Source organism: Anopheles funestus, chromosome 2RL (genome assembly GCF_943734845.2).
Source record: "Anopheles funestus chromosome 2RL, idAnoFuneDA-416_04, whole genome shotgun sequence".
In the NCBI taxonomy this organism is placed as follows: domain Eukaryota; kingdom Metazoa; phylum Arthropoda; class Insecta; order Diptera; family Culicidae; genus Anopheles; species Anopheles funestus.
Window position 1 is genome coordinate 54,001,101 of NC_064598.1, and position 20,300 is coordinate 54,021,400.

The window sequence follows — 20,300 nt, forward strand, 5'->3', positions numbered from 1 at the left end:
TTTGCAGCGATATTTATGAGTTTGTTGATGTTGTGCCGTGAAGCCTTCCTATGCCACAGGGTTGGTGTTTTGATCGTGTAATTTTTAATGAGTGAAAGGGTTTTAACAGCGCAAATTGATTAGAAAACTGTGCTTCATTTGCTTTACGAGAAAGGCCGTTTTGGGCCATTTTTGTGAATGTGCTCCCCAACATAAACATCGTTTTAGTAAACGGTCTTGATTTATTGATTCAAATCATGCGATACTGTGTGTCCCCAGTTACAGTGCAATCGGTAAATAAGTGCAGTGAAAACATTTTATCTCAACTGTTAAAGAAAAAAAAGAAGCAAAAAGTTTGGTTTTTGGTGTAGTCTATTTTCGTGTTTTTTATATGTTTCAAGGTAAAACATGTTACTTTACGTGTTTCAATTCTTATTTTCACCAACTTATTTGTTCACCAACAGAAAGTTTTGCTATCTACTCTTAAACAAGCACAGTGAACCTTTCATTTTGAAGCACGAAATAAAGGCAAAGAAATATATTTTCCTGTTGTGTATCATTTTGACATTTGCTGTAGTAGAGCTACATTTTTCTGAGCTTTTCCTTGGTGTTTTTCTTGGTTTGTGCTTTGACCGAAAATAGCATTAAAAAGTTGTTGTTTTTTATGGAACCCACGGAAAACAGAACATTGAAGTAATGCGTTTTACGTGACCGAAAGTAAAAGCTATAGCCGGATTTTTCGTACCACCAACAGATGGACTGGAAAAGCGGTGTAAGGAAAAGATCAACCATTTCTCACTGTAAAAAGGAAGGAAAGCAGACAAAAAAAAACCCAACAGCCTAACGGAGAGAATATAAATTTGAAACGTTGTCCGCACCGGGGCTATTGACAATAAAAACTTTACTGGCGTGGAATCTTCCCGATATCCAGATTTTGATTGTGTGCTAGTGTGTCTGTGTGTGAATGTTTTTTTTGTTGCTGTTTTGGGTGGGTGTTTTTCGTCGTAGAAAAGCACGAATCTTAACACTCTGTAACGCTGACAAAGGTTGTCACATTTTTTGTTCGCTGTTCGCTTTCTTACTTACAATTCCTCATCCATTTGGACACGTTCTTTCGTGAGATACATTCTTTTTTGTAAGTTTGTTATCTTGCGTACGGACCAAAAACCATTCAAAACACACCTAAAACTGGTAACAATATTTGGGTGAATGAGACAAAACGAATGGGGACAAGTATAAAAGTAGAAGAACAAAAAATCAAGTCACCCATTCGAAAGTAACTGCTTTGCAGCATGGAACCGGACACCGGACATTGGACGTTGACAGGTGATTAATGCGTTCAGAAATTAAAATCCCTCCCTGAAAGTTTGTGTGGGTGTTTTTATGTGTGTTTGTGTGCGTATATGTAGCTTCTTCACGGTCAGTTGCTGGTAGCCATATCTTCGCAAAGAGTTTCTCTAAACTCCACTCAGAAGAAAGCATCCATTGGATTTGTTTCCTTTCCCCAGGCTGGCACGTATCCTTTCTACCGTTTCTTAAGATTGTCCTTACCTGAAAGTGAAGCGACAATCGTCTATCCCTGGGCATGCTCGCAACGGTCATAATGAAATATCAGATTCTTCAACGAAAACAAAAAATGACCGAAATGTTTAACGGAAACCTTCTGAAAAAGTCAAAATTCACGGCAGGGCTGAAAGCAGCGTGTCGTGGCCGGGTTTGCCAAATTAATGAAAGTTTTTTTTCTGTTCCGTTTTCATTTTTCATTACATTAGGACACTGCGTCTGCGTCGCTCATCGCTTCTGGATACTGATCCAATCGCACCCAACGAATACGGAAAAGTTTGTGTGTTTTTTTATGTTCGTTCCCTGCCAGAGGGTCAGATTAGCGCGAGATAGGAAAGGGAGTGTTTTATTTTTTTTGTTTTTTGTATAGCATTTTGTTGTACCTTCAATGTGACACCGGTGAGCCCACAGGATGACAAATTAATTTGACCGAATAAAGCAACCGCAACCAATTCAAAGAAGCCCACCAAACAACCGACCGATCTCGCCGATCGAAAAATCATCCTAAAACACACACAAACGCACACGAAAACGGGGAATATTTTACGTTTTGAATAACAGAAATTTTGGTGCAAAAAAGAAATATCAACAGTGTAGCGTAAAATAAACAAAAACTTTCCCAGGTTTGATGGGACTGCACGATAAGGTTAAGGGTTGAAATCCTTCAGATTGGATATCTGATTGACCGTAAACGGGATGCTGATTTTTGTACATTGCTGTCGGGCACGAACATTTTCCCGGAAGTGGATGAGTTTGTCACGGGTCCGTGGTTGGTTGGTTTGTTGAAAAGTTAGCGTTTTTGGTAACATTTTTTTTTGTGCTTCTCTGAGAAATACGTGAAAATCTAGAATAAAAAAAATCCGCTAATTGAAAAGGTTTCGAAGGTTTTTGTAGCGCATTTAGGGTGAGGAAAATTTCGACGTACAGGTACTGTTTGATGGAATGTGGATTTTGTTTTGATCAATATAATATCAGTGCGAATTAAAAAGTACCCATTTTTTTAACGATCTTCCTAAAATTATTTGTTACACTTTGCTTTTAATTTGCAATCATAAAAGAAATCTTGTTCAATCAATCGCCTTTCACGCAAGCTACAGTGATGAAATGGAAGGTAAATGCAATTAACTGTATTATGGGAAATAATGCAACTGGATGCAACTGCAAATTAGCTGGATATTGCTGAAATAATGTCTTTCTCTTCGTTCCGTTCTCTTCGATATACATGAGCCATTACGTAGTAAGCTACAGATTCCAATAGGACAGTCTTTAAACATGTGTTCAATTATAACATTTCATTAAACTATGAAAAACGAGATGGAACGTAAACAAATATGAATAAGCCTATGTTGCTTCATTCTTTCTCTTGCATTATTCTATCCGCAGGCTTCAACCGAAAGTTTAACAGCATTATTTACATTTCATTAACTTGTACCATTCTACTTCCTTTTCTAAACAAAACAGCTTTTTCCCGCTTCTTTTTACTAACGTTTATCGACAAGATGCTAAAGGATAGTTCCATTCATCGATTATTACATGCACACCGTACTCACCGTAGACACACCCGACCGGATAGGGCTGCGGTAAAATGTTAGCATGAACATGTTGAGTATTTTATCAAATAATTTGTACTGAGCTTAAAATTTCCTTTCCAATATTTGTTTGTTCATCTGCGTAGTTTTGGGTGCGTTTTGGGATATACTTCTCTTCAAATACATTTCCCTTGCATGTTTACTATTTGATCAGGATAGGGTTTATGTTAACAGTGCCTTTAGCGGAAGGCTTTTATGATGCAGTGTTTTCTGTTTGACTAAATTTATCCTTTATCTGCTATTTGTTTTTGTAATCCGTTTCAACTGCTATTACTGCTTACACTAGTTGTAGTGGTAAAGAGTTCCCGATTTCCGCTTTATTCACAGCTTAAGAAGGGAGAGCGATTTTCGTGTATTATTTAACTTACTTAGCATTTACACATTATGTGACAAGCGGCATCTGGTCCATGTTCGTTGTTGCAAGCTACGTGCAAGCTTAACACACGACGAACGATGGTGTCCGATGCACGATCCGTTTGCCACGCCTAAACACTAATCTCAATTTTTTGTCTTTCACTTTGCTTTGGTTTGCGTTTGATTTTGGTTTGTTTAGTTTACTTTTGAAAGAGAATGTTCGGTTGTGGCCGCAGCCGGTCGAACCAGGACGATTTGCAAACCATGATGTAAAAACCTACACGAACTAACCTTTTACTTGCCTCTTGCATTGGTTCAGCTGCATACTCCGATCAAACAATGAGTTCTTGCTAAGAATGGAACATAAAAAATAACGAGCGCGCTATATCGTTGTCGTTTCATTTGTTGATTTGTTGCATATTTTACATGATCTGAGCGGCAAGTTATAAAGCTCTCCACCAGTGTGCAACCGATATGTACAAGCGATCGTTCGTTCGTTTCGGAGAAGCAGCGAATGTGGAGTAAAACAGGTCGCTAAAAAACAGTCGACACTAATCACTACATTACAGCTACATAGAAACATGTGTACGAGGCGTTAACTTACACCGGCATTTCAGCAACCAGGGCTCACTGTGTAAGGTTGCATGTGAGCTTTTTGGTTAGTTTTTCCCTATTTTCTGATGCGTATGTTTCTGTGTGTGTTCTTACTCAACTCACGGATGATAGTTATTCTTTTTTACATCGATTGTTAGCTATTTCTATTAGTGATGCTATCCGGTTGCGTCCGGACATACCTGTGGATGCACTTCACACCGAACTAGATACAATACATTCTTGTCGTTGCTTTTTTCACATTTGGACGAGAATGTTACATTGCTAGCATAACTGTAGGTGTTCCGCTCGATGCGGGCTTTTGCTTTAAATTACCTCACCTACACTGCTGCAACTGGCAAAGGTCTATTGGTATTTGGCACAGGCGTTCGCTACCGAACGTTTCTCTACGCAGCTGCCGTCACGTTGAGCAAAGGTCTCGTTTGCACTCCTTGCCTATACTAGTGTATACTGCTGACGAACGAATGCGCTGCAAACGGTACAATGCAATTGCTATCCATGAGAAAGTTTCATCATATATGTATATCCTTGCGGCTGCAGGGTGCAGATGATTTGTTTTTGGAGATCCTAGGAACAACGATCGAGACGAGATGCCACGGTGCTTCGCAACGAGGAGGGATGAAAACGCATCGACTTGTGCGGATGAAATGGAACTAAAAAACAATCCACTTCTATCCAAGCTTATACGCTTCGACCAGGGCAGATGTCTTCCATTGCAAGAAAGCTGTGGTGTGGGTGGAAGTTTCATTCTTCCGGTTGATCATACGATGAAATTGAAGGATTTATTGTACCACACACGGGTGTGGTGAGTACAGATGTTGAGATGTCGATATGTTTGCCACTCGCACGATGAGAACTGGAGCAGCTGGCTGCTGCAGCTACGTTCCACAATCTTCGGAACCTTTTGCAAGATTTGTTTAGCTCTCTATAGCTCCCTCCTCTAGGGTGCGCACCCATTTGCCCAACCGTAGGAACCATTTCATTGAACAACACGTATAATCTCGTCCGTACTACACCACAACCGGACTTCGATCCAATTCCGGAGAGTTCTCTACCGCACGGTGGTGGTTTGCGGCAAATAAATAAAATGGTCCCCGACCTTTCGCTGGTTTCTTGTTTATCTTAACTCTCACCTGACATCGGCTCGTCGAAGGTTCCGGAGAGAGTTGTCTCTTGCCCGCAACCTTTTGCCCACCGTCGACGCGGGCCGGGTCGGGTTCGTTTGAACATCGATTTCCCAGCTCTCTGCGCTCGACGGTGGCTTCGGGCTAGCTCCAGGTGACGTTACGTCGCTGGGAGGTGTTACGTCGCACTGGTTCCGGCACTGCCACGGTACAGCCGTTGCCGCGTTCCGCCTCGTCATCGTCCCGGTCGCCAGCGCGGGCTCCCGGTCCGATGCGTCCCACTCACTCGATGTGCATGATCTTTTTAAAAGCTTTCCGGAACTCGGGGTTGAAGATTGTGTAGATGACGGGATTGACAAAACTGTTCATGTAACCGAGCCACGTGGTTAGGTTGAATATCGTGACGCCCGGCCGGCAGTCCTTGTCAAGCTTCGCACACATCGCGTCCATGATGTTACAGGTAAAGAACGGCACCCAGCAAAAAAGAAATACACCTGTTGATTGATATAAGCGAAATGGGTAGAGAAATTTACATTATTTTTTTGTTCAAAACCGACGATTATACCACATTTTTCTCGAAATTTGGAAACCACTTTAATGATTTCAAAAGCTTGATGAATATCGTTTATGACATTGCTGAAGAAATTAGCAAATGTCATTTTTTTGGAGCTGGGAGTAATGTTAGCGTTGGAGAGACTTTACATTGTTGAAGTCATAAGGAGATTAGGGAGATACCCTTAAGTTAGCAATGAAGAGACCATGCAGTTGAGTCGAAACATAAACAACAAACAACGATAAAAACAGAGTATAATGCTATTCAACGATCGTAAAATATAAAAAAAATTATATAGAATTATTATCGAGTTCTTTTGAAGAATACATTTTGATCTCGTATTTCATATCCAGGAGAAGATAGAAATAATGAATCAAACTTTGTGTTCATTCTGAATTCATTTGAGATTTATGTATTTTGCAAAAAGTTAGTGGGATTTTCCAAATCTGTGTAATACCTTTCTGTGACGTGTTTGATCTACGATTCGATCACTGTAACGGTCGCTTATCAACAAACTGAATGGTTAATACCTTGGCAAAAGTTTTCCAACACCTGTCCATCAGACTGTACAGGTTTGAGAAACGCGTGGCTGTTCGAGCTGTCTATTCTGTCCAGAGCTTTTCAAAAAAGTGCTATATCAAAATGAAAGAAAAAAAAAACAGGAGCTAACGATGCTTGTTTGAGGAAAAAAACTCACCAAAATCGATCGCTACATTTTGCTCCAAAAACTCGTGAGCCACCATGTCAAGTAGGGCTTTCTCACATCGTTATGAAAAAAACGTATCGCTTACGTGACACCATTTGAAAACTAAAAAAAGAAAAAAAAACTTGGAAAAAATCCATGCTTACAAGCAAGCGTATAAAAAGCTTAAAAATATGCTTCTCTACACTTTCAAACTGGCATGACTTGCTAACACCCAACGGTAATGGTAGTGACTTTGAGGTTACAAATATGAAAGAAGGCATGTGTCACGATATAACGCAACTTGGTAAATGTTCGTAGTAAAGGCTTTACATGCTAGTGATGTTTCCTGTACAATCTTAAAGAGTAAAAAAGATTTAAAGAAACTAAAAACAATATCATGATTTTCAAGTAATTTTAATTCCTAAACGTCCTTAGTAAATTAGTCTCGTTTGTGCTGCAATTAGATTTGCCTTTTTTGCTTTTAATTTATTTTTCACAATTTACATAAATTTGCATCACATTCATCTTATCTCCAGCATGATGGTCAAATCATTCTTGCATCATCATCGCCCGCATGCGGTTAAAAAGTTCATTTAGCTGCACTCCAGCGTAACATTTTTGCTTGGACGTAACCTTTATGTTTTAATTTTTCAACACATTACATTATCCCTCGGGTCTTTACTGTGCCAAAGGTACGATGTTTTTATTGATACTAAAGCATTATGAGTGCTCACTGGTCAAACCATGGGTTGCGTGGTAATCAACTTGTTTATTACATATTAAGGTGGGCTTTTAGCACAAAGCAGGAATGGTCCATCTTTCTAAAACCGGACATTTCGGCAGACTCAAATGAAAGAGTGTCGCTATTTTATTTCATTTAAGCTCTTCTGAACAAAACTATATAATTGTGTGTTTTTTTGCTTTTTTGTGCATATTTGCTACAATTGTATACTTACCTAAGACTATCGCTAATGTTTTGGTCGCTTTCCGTTCCTTCTTGGCTGACGATTTTTCCCGCTTCTTTTTCGACGCTTTATTTACTTTGTAGATTGTGAATCTAAGAATGAGAATGTTGTTACCTTTATCAGTGGAAGGTTGGTACATCTTTATAATTTAAAACTTATTCTTTTTCCTATAATCTTTCGGTAGTTAAAGAAAAAATTCAAAAACTAATGGACAACGGTGGAACTTCCCTTTTTCAAACACAATCAAACAATCCGCATTAAAGCTGCAATAACGAAGTCTGCCATCGTCGACACTATCGTAAACCCCTTTCCGAAGCACAAATAAACCCATCTCAAACTGAAATCAAAGTGTATCGTTTTATGACGGCCATACGGTCCCAAAATATGAACAGATTTCACACCGTGATCGCCATCATCGCCTGCGTCGTGCTATATTACTGCTTTGCCCGTTTGACCTTTGTACACGTCGTGCTTCGAAACGTCGATTTAACCGTTTCAAGAGCCTTTTTGATGCCATTCCGTGTCAGTTGCAGTCACCGGCCGAACGGTGGTCCTCTCCATTCTTTTTTTTTTTGTTGAAAAAATGTGAAAATCCTAACAAACACACACACACATATACACGAATGTACATATAGGAGCAAACAATCCCGATACACCTACCGAACCGTGGTGGGCACAGTTCAAGTGGTCAGGTTTCAGAACACACGAACGGAAATACGGAACAAGCCTTTTTTAAAATGCGTTCCCGAAATGATGACAACGGTCACGATTGAACCATTCAGCTGAGCCTGTGTACGTGGACAAAGCGCACCGAAAAGGGATTGCATTTTATGTTTTAAAAAATCAAATTAAAATACCTTTACCCTACGGGTCTTGATGGCGGCAGGAGAGCCATCACAAATGAATGACGTGGTTCGAATTCCACCTGCGTGCCAATGTTTCGAGCACTTTCGATTGACAGTTGACAAAAACTCATCAGTTATGCAAAATAAAAATAAACGCAATACGTCGTTCGATTATATCACATCGTTGGGACCGCTCGAAGGTAACATGATGACACAGCTGCTATTTTGGATCGCTCTAGTTGGTGCTTCATAAGGTCCACTAAAGCTGCGAAATGTTGTATTCATTCCTTTTTAAAAAAAGGATTTATGATTGACTCGGAAATTTACTCCAGCAGCCATCAAAGGATTATTTATGTTCTAGGGATGTAGGTTTAGAACACTTGATCGCACAATGGCACCCTTATACACTTCCCTGTTATGCTTTGTGCTGCAATGTACTAAATTCGATAGCAAATGGGTATCGCTTTATGGGTTAGGTTGAAACAATTTTATATGGTTTCATTTCTTTTACCTCATACACACCCACACACATACACTAAATGGTTTTCTTGCACCGTGTTATGCAAATAACCGCAGCGACTTTATCGGCTTTTCAACGGTATTAAAATTGAAACAAAGTCCGCGGCAGGAACGTTTATGGATTCAACACGATTTGTGTTTTGTCCTTATACATAAGTGTTGGTGTAGGCGTCGTTCAAGCAACTCGTAATGCGTCATTGCACACGAACAAAAAAAATCCAACAGATACTTAAAACTGTGCTCACAAACAGGCAGAGAGATTATCCATCTTACGAAGGCAGTGCGAAGGTTTTGCCCGGGAGTCGTCAATCTCTCGACCAGTAGCAGGAGAAGCAACAAATCATGGAAATTTCATCACTCGAAGATAAATTTGCCGGAAATTTAACAAAATTTTCATTATGATTTTTATTATCGGCAACGTGGTGTAGTTCACCTTGCGGTACTTAGCCACCTTCGCGATATATGCACTGGCCCAAGGTAAGAAGCAAAGCGTACGAAAGCGTATCCCATTGCGGAAGGTGAAAGTGTCCCCATGGCAATAACAGTAAATTTCTTATGCCCATTAAAACGGCTCCGGGGCCGTTTCATCGCTACAGTATGCACCAACCGCCGGAAAAGGGTCCAAGGATTAGTAAAAGGATTTAGGGCCCCATTTCTGCACAATGGTCTGCGTCGAAATTTGAAGGCGCTGAGTCGTAGGGAAGCACATTTCCATCGTGTGAACTTTTTGAGCGACGGATCGTAAAATCGTAATTTATTCAATAGGGGTTATTTTTCCGGTTTCATTCATGTGATAGCACACAATTCAGCTACCAAGGAAAATCTTGCGGAGATCTCCCACGAAGTAATATAACAAAAGCGTAACTTTAGCTTAAACTACCAAGAAAATGTATAATCATGATTTGTGCTATGATAAAGCGAATTAACTATCGCAGTATTGCAATCATTTAATTGTTCATATTTTTTTATACTCATTTTTACGTGCATTTAACAAGTAAAACAGGAAACAGCAAATTCATTGAAAAGCTTTTTTGTCAGATAAATATCATCTCAACTGAAATCCATTCATCTTGTTTCCGAAAAATTACTGTCGCGGTTTACTGTTAATCAATTATAGTAATTGCCTGAGCTGTCCAACTTGCGGTTGACAGCAATGGTTTGAAGAGATTCAACAGTGAATGAGTGATGCTAAGGGTTCGTAATGATGGAAAACATTTTTAAATGAAAGTATGTCGTAAGGCGTTAATTAGATTGCCATTTTCGAATTATTTATCATATTGAGTGATGATGCTTCGACATGTGATGATTCAATTGTAATTACGTATGACAATGTTTTATGTAGGTATCGTTACTCCCAGATATGATGGTATGTCATGTAAGTATTTTATTTTATTTGAAGTTTGCGTTGCCAAGGTGTCCCTCAACCATGATAGAGATCCCATAAGAATTTTACAAATAATCATTCACTAATAGATCATGGGACATTTGAGTCGTTAGTAGAAACTTAATAAAGTGAATCGGTTGTTAGTGAAGTAAAATTGGAAGGTATCACGATTACAATCCTGCAATTTGTAGATAAAGGTCACGATTGACCAAGGTTATAAAAGTCGTCATAGAAAAAAAAAGATTTTTAAGGAACAAGGAAATGACAAACAAACCAGCTTTCAGCAACACTGGAATCGTTCTACCAATTATTAGTTGAAGATCTACTCCAACAACTCGGGCACAAACTTTGTCATTTGCCACAACGATCTTTCCACCATTTGTAGACTGGACTAATAAGCATTAAAAGTCAAAACAAACCAAAAGATCTACTAGGATTAAAGTTAGGTTAAAGTCTCTAATCCTTTATATATCCTGGAGTGCTGTAATTAAATAGCATTGCAGTTTAAGTTTTAGGACTCCTGTCGTCAGTTGCAGATTTAACAGTGCCTCGTGCACTCAAGTATATAAAATCGAAACTATAATTTCATTCCAAGCGTTTCACATTTTTTGTTGAACATTTCTACATGGTACTTAGTGGATTAATTATATTTTTTCACTAATTACGCCGTAAGATACTGAAAATACTGAGCTATATAGGTAAATAGATATAGAAGATACGCTTACAGGGCTAAAAATTTACAGTGAAACGCACCTGGATGCTTGGGTATTCTTTTTGTCCTTCCTGGAACTATCCCGAGAGTTCGTTGATAAGGTGGAATCGTTCCGATTGAGTGACAGGGCCTGTTGGACACCGCATCTAACTAACGATAGGGGTTTTAAGGTAACACTGGAACGATAGGGTAAATTTGGATAATGGATGTGTTACGCTTTTCGGACAACTTTGGTCGACGGGGTACACCAAAGACCTACCTTGCCTCCTTCCTCGGTGAACCGTTCCGACTCCGGATGGTTGCACTTTTATTTACAATCACCGTGGCGGCCACGTTGAGGCTTTCCGGTGGGGTTGCATTCACCGCCAGGGCGTCGGCGATGCTGGATGGAGCATAGCCAGAGTCGTGGTTTCCGTTCGGATCGGACGGTACCTGTTGCGTCGTTGCAATCTGTGCCACCACACTAAAAGTAGACGTCGAGAAGCTTTTGCTAATGATAAACCGATTTTGTGTGATTAGTGTTGATGTTGATTTGACGGGCGCTGTCACACATTTCCCGTACATCGAGGTGAGTGATTTTCCATTTTCCCCTTTCTTGGTGAAATACAATGACCAGCACACATCAACGTACACACAGTGCGTAGGTTTGATACACTGGATGGATGGGTTAATACTTGCAATTGTTTACAATTGTTTTGAGCTTTAGTGGAATCGGTTCAAAAGTACTTGAAGCATTTTTGTGATGTGATAATTTTGTGTACTAAATTATTTTTTGCATAAGATGAGGTAAGCAATACCTGACTGCTTACACGATTGCTTATAATAAATAACAACCTTACACATTTATCGGCACAACTTATAACAAAACTACCATTTTTTATCATATTTGTATATTACCAGTGCATGTCACACATTTTAAGAGTACATTATGATTTAGAAGAAGGTCTTTTTTGGGATTCTTTTTAAGAGATTTTTTGTAGAGTTTTTTGTACATTAAATGGTTAGCGTATCGAATTGAAAGTATATAGTACTTATTTTGCATCACAGCAAGTAAAAAAATAAATAAACATGTTAATTGACGTACCTACAAGGCTTTCTTTGGACACATATGAACAATAAATTTGCAGTACAAACTGGTGTTTCGTCAAAAAATCTCTGGAATCCAAAAATTTGACAATATATGATCTATACTTTAACAAGGCCACGTACCTTTGGTATGTGTCAGATCAGATTTTGAAGCTTTTTAATTTGACGGAACATTTGTCAATAAATTGCCCAAAATACAAAGAGAAATCAATTTAAACTGGAAACTTACGACAAGCAAGAGTAAATTCTGTAATCTGATGAAAATCTATAGCCCACTGGATTTCAGGTCTTCGAGAAATTTTAGGTACTGATTTGCAAAACGTTGTTTCGAGAATAATGCCTTTGACGATTGAACATTTATAACATATTTAATATTGTTATAGCGCTTATTCTTTAGGCTGTAATTTTATTATGTGTAGGTTTGTTGATCTGTTTGTTTGATTTACACAAAGTGTTCTTAAAACCTTGAATCTTAATGAATGGTACAAAAAAATATATATTTTTTTTTAACTTTCTGAGTCTATCCCTCCTCAAACGTGTTCCTTTTTTATACAGGATTACCAGTACAGTGAATAAAAGTCTGAAAACCAACGCAAACGGAACATGAAAAATCTTTTTGAGTTACGTTTGATTAGTGTTAAATTTCAACAGGAAGCTTCCAAGAAAATGTTTTGAAAATGCAAACCACCAAGCGCATTCAAACCACCACTTTGAGGATGTATGAAACGAAGTGTAACAAAAAATAAATAACAAACAGAATGAACGAGGAAGAATAATGACACATACTTTCCCGCCTCCTCCACGACCGTTGCCAACATAAATTCAGTTGATTTATCGTTCACAATCACATGACAGTCGTCAATGTCAGGGGACCTGTGAAACGACCAAACGAGAAATGGGTTATCATCCTATGGAAGGAAGTGGAAAGCGATCACAGCACGGAGTTCGTGCCGTGCAAAGGCCGTGTTGCGGGCATTCACACGGTGGATGATTAATCAAAGCAGTAAGGACACCCGTGCTTCAACGGTAGCAACAAAACTCACAAGAACAAGATCGGGCCTGCCACTTCAAGCACATCCGAGCACAAAAGCATTGATCGCAACGAGCTCTTTAGAAGAAGTTCAAAACATTCGCAGTCAGGCAAACAGACAGACACAGGCAAAGAAATGGTTTATTGAAACTGCTAGTTGAAGAAACAAACTATTCTCAGTAGCAAAAAGTAGCTAAATAAGAAATGCAATGGAAAGGAACTGTTAGTATAATGTTTTTGTTTTGAAGTGTCAATTTCACAAAAGAAAAAATTGATTGTATCTGTAGAAATGAAACATTTAAATGAAAGTTTAACTAAACAATAAATTAAAGCACTATGCAGCAACATTTGTAGAAAAGTAAGATGAAGCTTTGAAACTTTAAAACATACATGCTTTTTAATCGCACAGAATGAAGCCTTAAGTTATAATTATAGCATGGCCTTCATAATAAACGAGCTCTAAAATATTTGATTGCTTAAAATAAACGATATTTCGATTATAATTTACATGGTGTGTGCACACAATGAGCTTCTCGGTTATTCCATTTAATGAAACTTTATTTTTACATATGATGTATTCAAAGTTCGATTTAAAAAAAAGTTAATAACATGGTGGTCTAACCACAAAAAATATTGTTTAAAAAAAGCAGTCATCACAATATACTTTAAAACATTCTAAAAATTTTCAATGTATAAAATGTTGAGCAGCAGAACGTACAACCGAATACAATTTGGTATATGCGAGACTTTGTGCATGCAGAAACAAACACATCAATGCTTGAAGCGAGGAGAGATTTATCAAATTTTATGTACATTGCGACTGAAAACAACATCCAATGCTACTAAATATTCACACCCGACCAAAATGAAAACTACATAGAACACAAATCAACACTGTCGGACGAGTGCATAGTTTTAAATTTATGATCTGCTACGTCAAATAGAAATGTCACAAAACGCACATCTATATATACACACACACACATGCGCATAGACGCACACAATACACTAAAAACACAAGCGAGAAAAAAACAAAGATACCGTTCGAAACAGTATCCCTCACCACTTACCCGGCATTCTCATCGTCCTCCTCGTTGGAGCCGGAAGCTGTGTTGGTGGGCCGTTCCTCATCCGGAAGGATCTTGGACCCGCTTCGCGTACTACCGTCTAGTTGCGTTTCCGCTAGGCGCTTTGTTTGAGCAATGTTCTCGATGATGCTGCCCCCGGCAGTGATCTCCGAGAGGTGCGGCTTCCGGGCGGCTCGTTGCTTTTTCGCTCGCGTTCGCAGTGCCTGAAAGTGGGCAATTAAATAATCAAATATAAATGTTTATTCAAGCATGAACGAGATTTGCTTTCTTTTTGTTTCTTCTTGTAGCAAAATTGGTACACATTGGGCGGTTTCAGAGACGAACTTTTCCGGAGAACATCATTTGTGACGTGTGCATGAATATACAAGGATTTTGAAGTATTACCAACATTTGAGAGAATTCTTTCTATGCGTGGAATTGTACAAAATAAATCTCTAATCAAATCTGCCACAAAAGTAGTTTGTTTGCATTTTATCCAATATCTAACTTCAATCGTGTCTAGGAACGTGATCTAAACCAAAGAAGTTTCTGCATATGTCGTTGAGATCTGCACCTGCAGTATTCTACATTAACGAAAAGCGAAACTTTCGCTAGACAGTAATGTTGTACCCGGTTCACACGAACACAAGTTAATCATAGTTTGGGACATTAAAAGTTCTACCCATATGGCACCCATTCCACACGTGGGATATGGTGTGCTAACTTCCATGGTGATAAAATCCCCATTTACGTGCTGTGCGTTGCTGCTCAGTTAGCTTTCCGCAATATGCTTTCAGCGTAACGTAAAACAAATGCACGCGATAATGAAATTCTTCCACCGAAGCCATTACCGCTCATTAAAGCAACAAGCGCGAACAAGTTCTATTTGTCGTGTTTGACATGTTTAACTACCATCCGGCTTGCATCCATTTCACTATTCCCGTTTCCGCCACTGATCCGTAAGACGAAAACCGCACCGGATGCTGGTTCGCAAGTCATCTCCACTCAATCCGACCCGCCGTCGAGGGCAAACTTTGTGGCATAAATATTGTACACCAAGCGAACGGCTAAATCATGGGCCAAGGCGTTTATCGTGCGAAAGGCCCGTACAATGCAACAGCCGGGCGTGACTTGAAAGACGGAAGACCGGAAGCTTTACCATGGTTTGTGGATCGGTTGCTTGACATCGGGTTAAATCTCCTGCACAATAGCTTTCTGCTTTCTCACAAACATGGCTAAACGCACCCACACACACGTGCTGAGTGTCTGCATATGCTATTGTACTGTTAAGTCGGTTAAATTGAAATTTTATTATTCATAAACTATCTTCAGCGCGTATACGTTTGCATCACTTCTAAATGTTGTTTGCCACGATACTGTTCATAGCAAAACCGCAAAACCACGAATCGACTGCAGAGTTGTCTAAAACAAAATAGTATCATAAAGGCAGATGATTGTTAGAGAAAATGAATAAAAAAGAGAGAACTTGCATAATCCTTTTGGGAATATGAGTTGTCTTATTTATTAATATTTAATATACATGATAGTTTTGTTATGAATGTTGAAAGTTTCTATAAATAAGATACTAAACCTAAATTACTCAAGATTTGGATTTTCAGACAATCACAAATCAAGAAGACTTAGACGAAGGATAGTTAATTTGGTGTCAAAATTAGAAAGAATGCATGCAATGACATGCTTGAACGTTTTGCACTATAAATTATGTGAGTGTTAATAGCAAATAACTAAAGTTCAATTTCTGGTGTGATTTTGTGGAGAATCAACTTTTTAAACTCTCAGAAAAAACTTGGAAGATAGCAGCAATTATACAAAAAAAATCAGTCCTAAGGTGACCTGCTTAATTTCTCAAGAAACTAGAAAATCCTTTGCAAATAGTAATATCTGAGCTAGTTCAAAACTTCATTTCTGCACAAACAAAAAAGAAATTCCTTCAATTGACACTGAGATACGGGACCCTGAGAGTCGGTGAACAGTTATTGAATTATCTAGATTGAACATGAGATTGACCATGTATAAAAAAGGACATAAGCTAGAGTGTATCAATCCTGCCCTTCTACACTCCTCTGGCATTCCGATTATGATTTCCGAAGTTGTTAGAATTAAAATGACCAATATTGTATACTAGACGAAGAACGATGCAATCCCACAACGCCTTTTATTACCGGTAAGATATCTGCAGGTGGATGGATACGGTTAGGAGAAAAGGATAGAAACTAAAATCTAGATTTTAGTCTACATAGAAGAAAAGGATCTAGGTGGCCCTTAGATGGGACAGTAGATGAGGTTACCCACGTAGTAGATGGGGTTACCAAAGAATTAAGGTTAGGATTGTATTAATCTTGGATTTAAAATGTAGGTAAAACTCAAATCTCTAACAACACTAATTTACAGAGCTATGACTGAGAGCCGATCGGACTTTTGGATTGGAACAGCATTTGTTTTGGGTTTGGTTATACCCAAGCAAACATCAATGTGTGATATCTTTTTTAGGGATCTTGCGCAAAGAGCAAATGTGTTAGCGTTATTAGTTCATTTGTCCATTCACAATTAAGGGTTTTTTTTATTACTGATTTAATTACTACCTTGTTCTATATGCTATATGATAATTGTAACTAATTTTTTTGTATTTCTTCACATATGATGATTATGATTATTATAGAAAAGCATTCTTTTAATAATTCTTTACTGTTGTATATATATTAGAAGAAGTATCAGAGTTTTTAAAATATAATACCACTTACATTATAAACACTTCATCTAAACGAGTACAAAGCTACAACTGTTTCGTTATACTTTAATATTAAACACAAAGATTTGCATCAATCCTTACACATTGTGTCCGGTTTGAAAAAAGAAAAAAAAACCGTCGCGGGTGTTGTTATATTATCAAGATTCGTTTTTCAACAAAAACTGATTCAAAAGACAAACGACGCTTGCAGCCAGCACTAAGCAATGATTTATAAATTATGACAAACAGCTCTTTGAAATCTTTTCTTTTCATCCTCGCAGTATGCTTTCACTCAGCACCTATAACGATCTGCCAAGATGGTTTACTTTTTCCTCGTGTCCAAGCGAATCATATTACCGCGATAGGAGCAAAACAGCCAGCTTCTGTTGGTAGCATTTCTATGGTAAAGTTCCATTTCCGCTCGACGTTTCGTGGTAAGATTTTTTCTGCTGCCGTACATTTGCTCAAGTATTCGAGGATAAATGATGTGTGATGTGTATGTGTGTTGGTGCGTGTGTTTGTAAGAATGATTTTTTTTCTTCCCTATTTTGCTGTTCATATTCTGCCAGCTGTTTTACATTGCCGCATAATAGTAGTGGAATATATTTTCACACAATCCTCGCTATTCACATTGGCAAGGCGTTGTTGGAAAGTTCGGTGTTGGCCTGTCATATTGCTGACGGAAAGTTCATTTGTTTGTGCTAGCTGCCTGCAGCATGTTGCTTCCAGCATTCACTTTGGCTGTGTTTAATGCTCGATAGCTCTATCTATTTGCCAGCAGCTTCCGTAACACACAAACAAACGCTCATGCATACATACACACCACAATCGGGTGAGGCACAAAAAATGATTTGCAAAACAACCCAAGCAATGGTTGGAATAAACGTGAGTAAAAAGTCAAACGAAAAATTGCCAACAAATAAACACGTCTACCGTCTGTTTGGTGCTGCGGTTTATCTCTGTCAATTGTGTTTGCCGTTATTTTCACATTTGCGCTTTTTCCCTAGATGAAGGGCGGTGGTCCTATCCAACAGATCGCACGAGAAAATGGAGTGTTTGTATGCGTCGCGACATTCTTCCGGTTTATTCTTCTGAGAGTTATTTGTTTGTTTGGAAATTTCATTCTTTATGCTATTTTGTCGGTTATTGGTGGTATAGGAAGAGGAAGGAGAGATGTTTATTTGTTTGTCGTCTGCAGCGTTTTGCTGGAGGAATCGCAAAGTCAATATAAGTATAGACAATGGAGTAAAATCGACCAAGGAAGGCTTCGGTGTATGAACTGGTTAAACCGATTATAAATTAAGCTGCAATCTGATGGGTTGATGTCAAGATAGAATCACAGCTAATTGGAAATGTTTATCACAGTTCTTACCTTAAAAATATTCCAGTATAAAAAGACCATTATGATACACGGGATATAAAAGCTAGTTAGGGACGAGTACACTATAAAATCGGTATTGTAGAACACACAGAGGTCGGGCGATCGGTCTTGCGTGTTGTTCAGTCCCAGCACTATCGGCGATCCGATCGCAGCCGATATTGCCCACACGAGCAGGATCGTCAAACACACCCGGCGGCTGTTTTTATGCTTCGCGTACTTGATTGGTTGTGTTACCGCGATATATCTGGAATGATAAAAGAAAAACAAGATGCGTTGTATGAAATATTTTGATTTCGCACCATGCACGCGTTAAATATTTTAACTCAGACAAAGGTTGTTGATTGGAGTTTAGTTTATTTTTGAAGATTACGCAAATGAAACAAATAATTTTATGAATAATATTTTTACTGAACCGTTTAAAATAAAAAAGTATAAAAATATGACAAAGCAATGGCTTTAATTGGCATGTATTCACTACAATAAAACACAATTAGAAATGCCTTTATGAAGCGGTTGTCGGTTGTCTGCAGCCGCTATTCAAGTTAAGCTTGTAATAAATTGAAACGTACCGCCTATCTCTAGTAACTCTCCTCGAAACTCCCTGCACAGTTACATTCCACACAGATCGACTCTATTTCAATAATTGAATTCAATTCATTCAATTTTCCTCATAGTCATTCCGTAAGATGAACCTGCTGCTTGTGCCCCGGTGCCAAACCATTCCAATATGAGACACGTGTACAGTATGATTCTCTTGTTATTCCTTTCTGATCGATGCTACATTCCATACGGATGGAATTTGTTTGTAAAAGTATTGGTAACACATCTTCAAATGCCCAATATTGATTGCACCATTCCACAGAATTCGTGCATTCGTGGTGGATCGAAATGAAATATTGTTCACAATTTGTGCCACGTGAGAAACGGAAGGTGGTACGCCTTTAGGCAGGTTCGATAACTACGAAACCCATTATATCAACCATATATGACCATAGATAAACAAAAGATATGTCCCGCTGGCGGCGTGCCATCGGTTCGTAGACATATCATTCCAAGAATGGAAGCATCGTTCTATTTCCCTCAGACCGTATGCCCCGAGATGATGGAAATGGTATGAAGCATGTACATTTTCAATATTTGCCCATGATTCGATGAAGGTGAACCCGTGCTTCTTGGCCGGCTGGTGAATCGCAGGGTGTGCGAATGGTGACAAATTGGCTTCGAAAGCGATGAAGCCTTCGAGCACCCGGATGTGCTCGATACAATGATGATTGGAATTCTATTTTCTGCTAGACATTATCAACGAATGGGTGAAACCGCTGCCTAAAGTGGAAGACAAAACTACCAACGCACGTTACGGTGTGACGGTCGGCAGATTAGCATAAGCAGAGGTATAATCCTTTTTTGCTGGATAAAAGACAAGGTTCCTACCAGCCAAAGTTTCATGATACGTTCGTGCTTCATGTGTACAGGAGGCACCAAAAGCGCTCGGCAAACACTAGACGGTGGTCGATTTGGGTAGGCACCTTTAGAAGTGTTCAGGTGGGCGTTCAGTTTCACCGGCATCTCCTACTTCAACCAAACCGAAGATGGAACCGGTTTGTTGAAAGCCGTTCCAGAGTGGTATTTGAAAATTTCTCACATAACCGCTAGGCTTCCGTAACATTGTGGTGCATTATACCGACAGTGTCTACAGCTCCGATCGGAAAGGACTTCAGTGGGTGTTCAGTTTTGTTTGTCACCACCACTACAGACACCGACGGTGCTAAAGGTGAACGTTTCTTGATCCTTTGCGTGTATAGTTTTTGTTACCACATTTCCATTCAAGCTACCTTCCCATTCAAAGTAACGTTCCAGCCTCGAAAGGGTGTTTTGGTTAGGTTCCCGTGTATATGGAGTCATCAATCACCTGCCGGAAAAGTTGTAATTCTTTGCAGAGCGACGCAACAAAACATCCAGAGATCCTAGATAGATCACCAGGGTGTGACTTGCTATGGCTCCGGCCTGAAAGGTGGTGCGGGTTTTTAATCAAGTTGACCGATTGATTTATTTAGCTACCGTGGTCCGTAAGTCCAGTATCCATCAACTTTGGTATCGTGGAAG

At 39.0% G+C, this 20,300-nt stretch overlaps 1 protein-coding gene across 1 annotated transcript in view; it reads right to left on the reverse strand.

Moving 5' to 3' along the window:
* Positions 1–361: 361 nt before the first annotated feature.
* Positions 362–20,300, reverse strand: part of LOC125764143 (dopamine D2-like receptor) — a 140,755-nt gene continuing 120,816 nt past the window's right edge. Inside the window, exons 5-11 of the mRNA XM_049428053.1 lie at positions 18,189–18,441; positions 14,071–14,291; positions 12,757–12,843; positions 11,144–11,347; positions 10,926–11,060; positions 7,416–7,516; positions 362–5,715 (exon numbers count right to left, since the gene is read on the reverse strand). Coding sequence (XP_049284010.1) covers positions 5,504–5,715; positions 7,416–7,516; positions 10,926–11,060; positions 11,144–11,347; positions 12,757–12,843; positions 14,071–14,291; positions 18,189–18,441 — 1,213 coding nt within the window. The 3' untranslated portion in view covers positions 362–5,503. The remainder of the gene's footprint in view (positions 5,716–7,415; positions 7,517–10,925; positions 11,061–11,143; positions 11,348–12,756; positions 12,844–14,070; positions 14,292–18,188; positions 18,442–20,300) is intronic.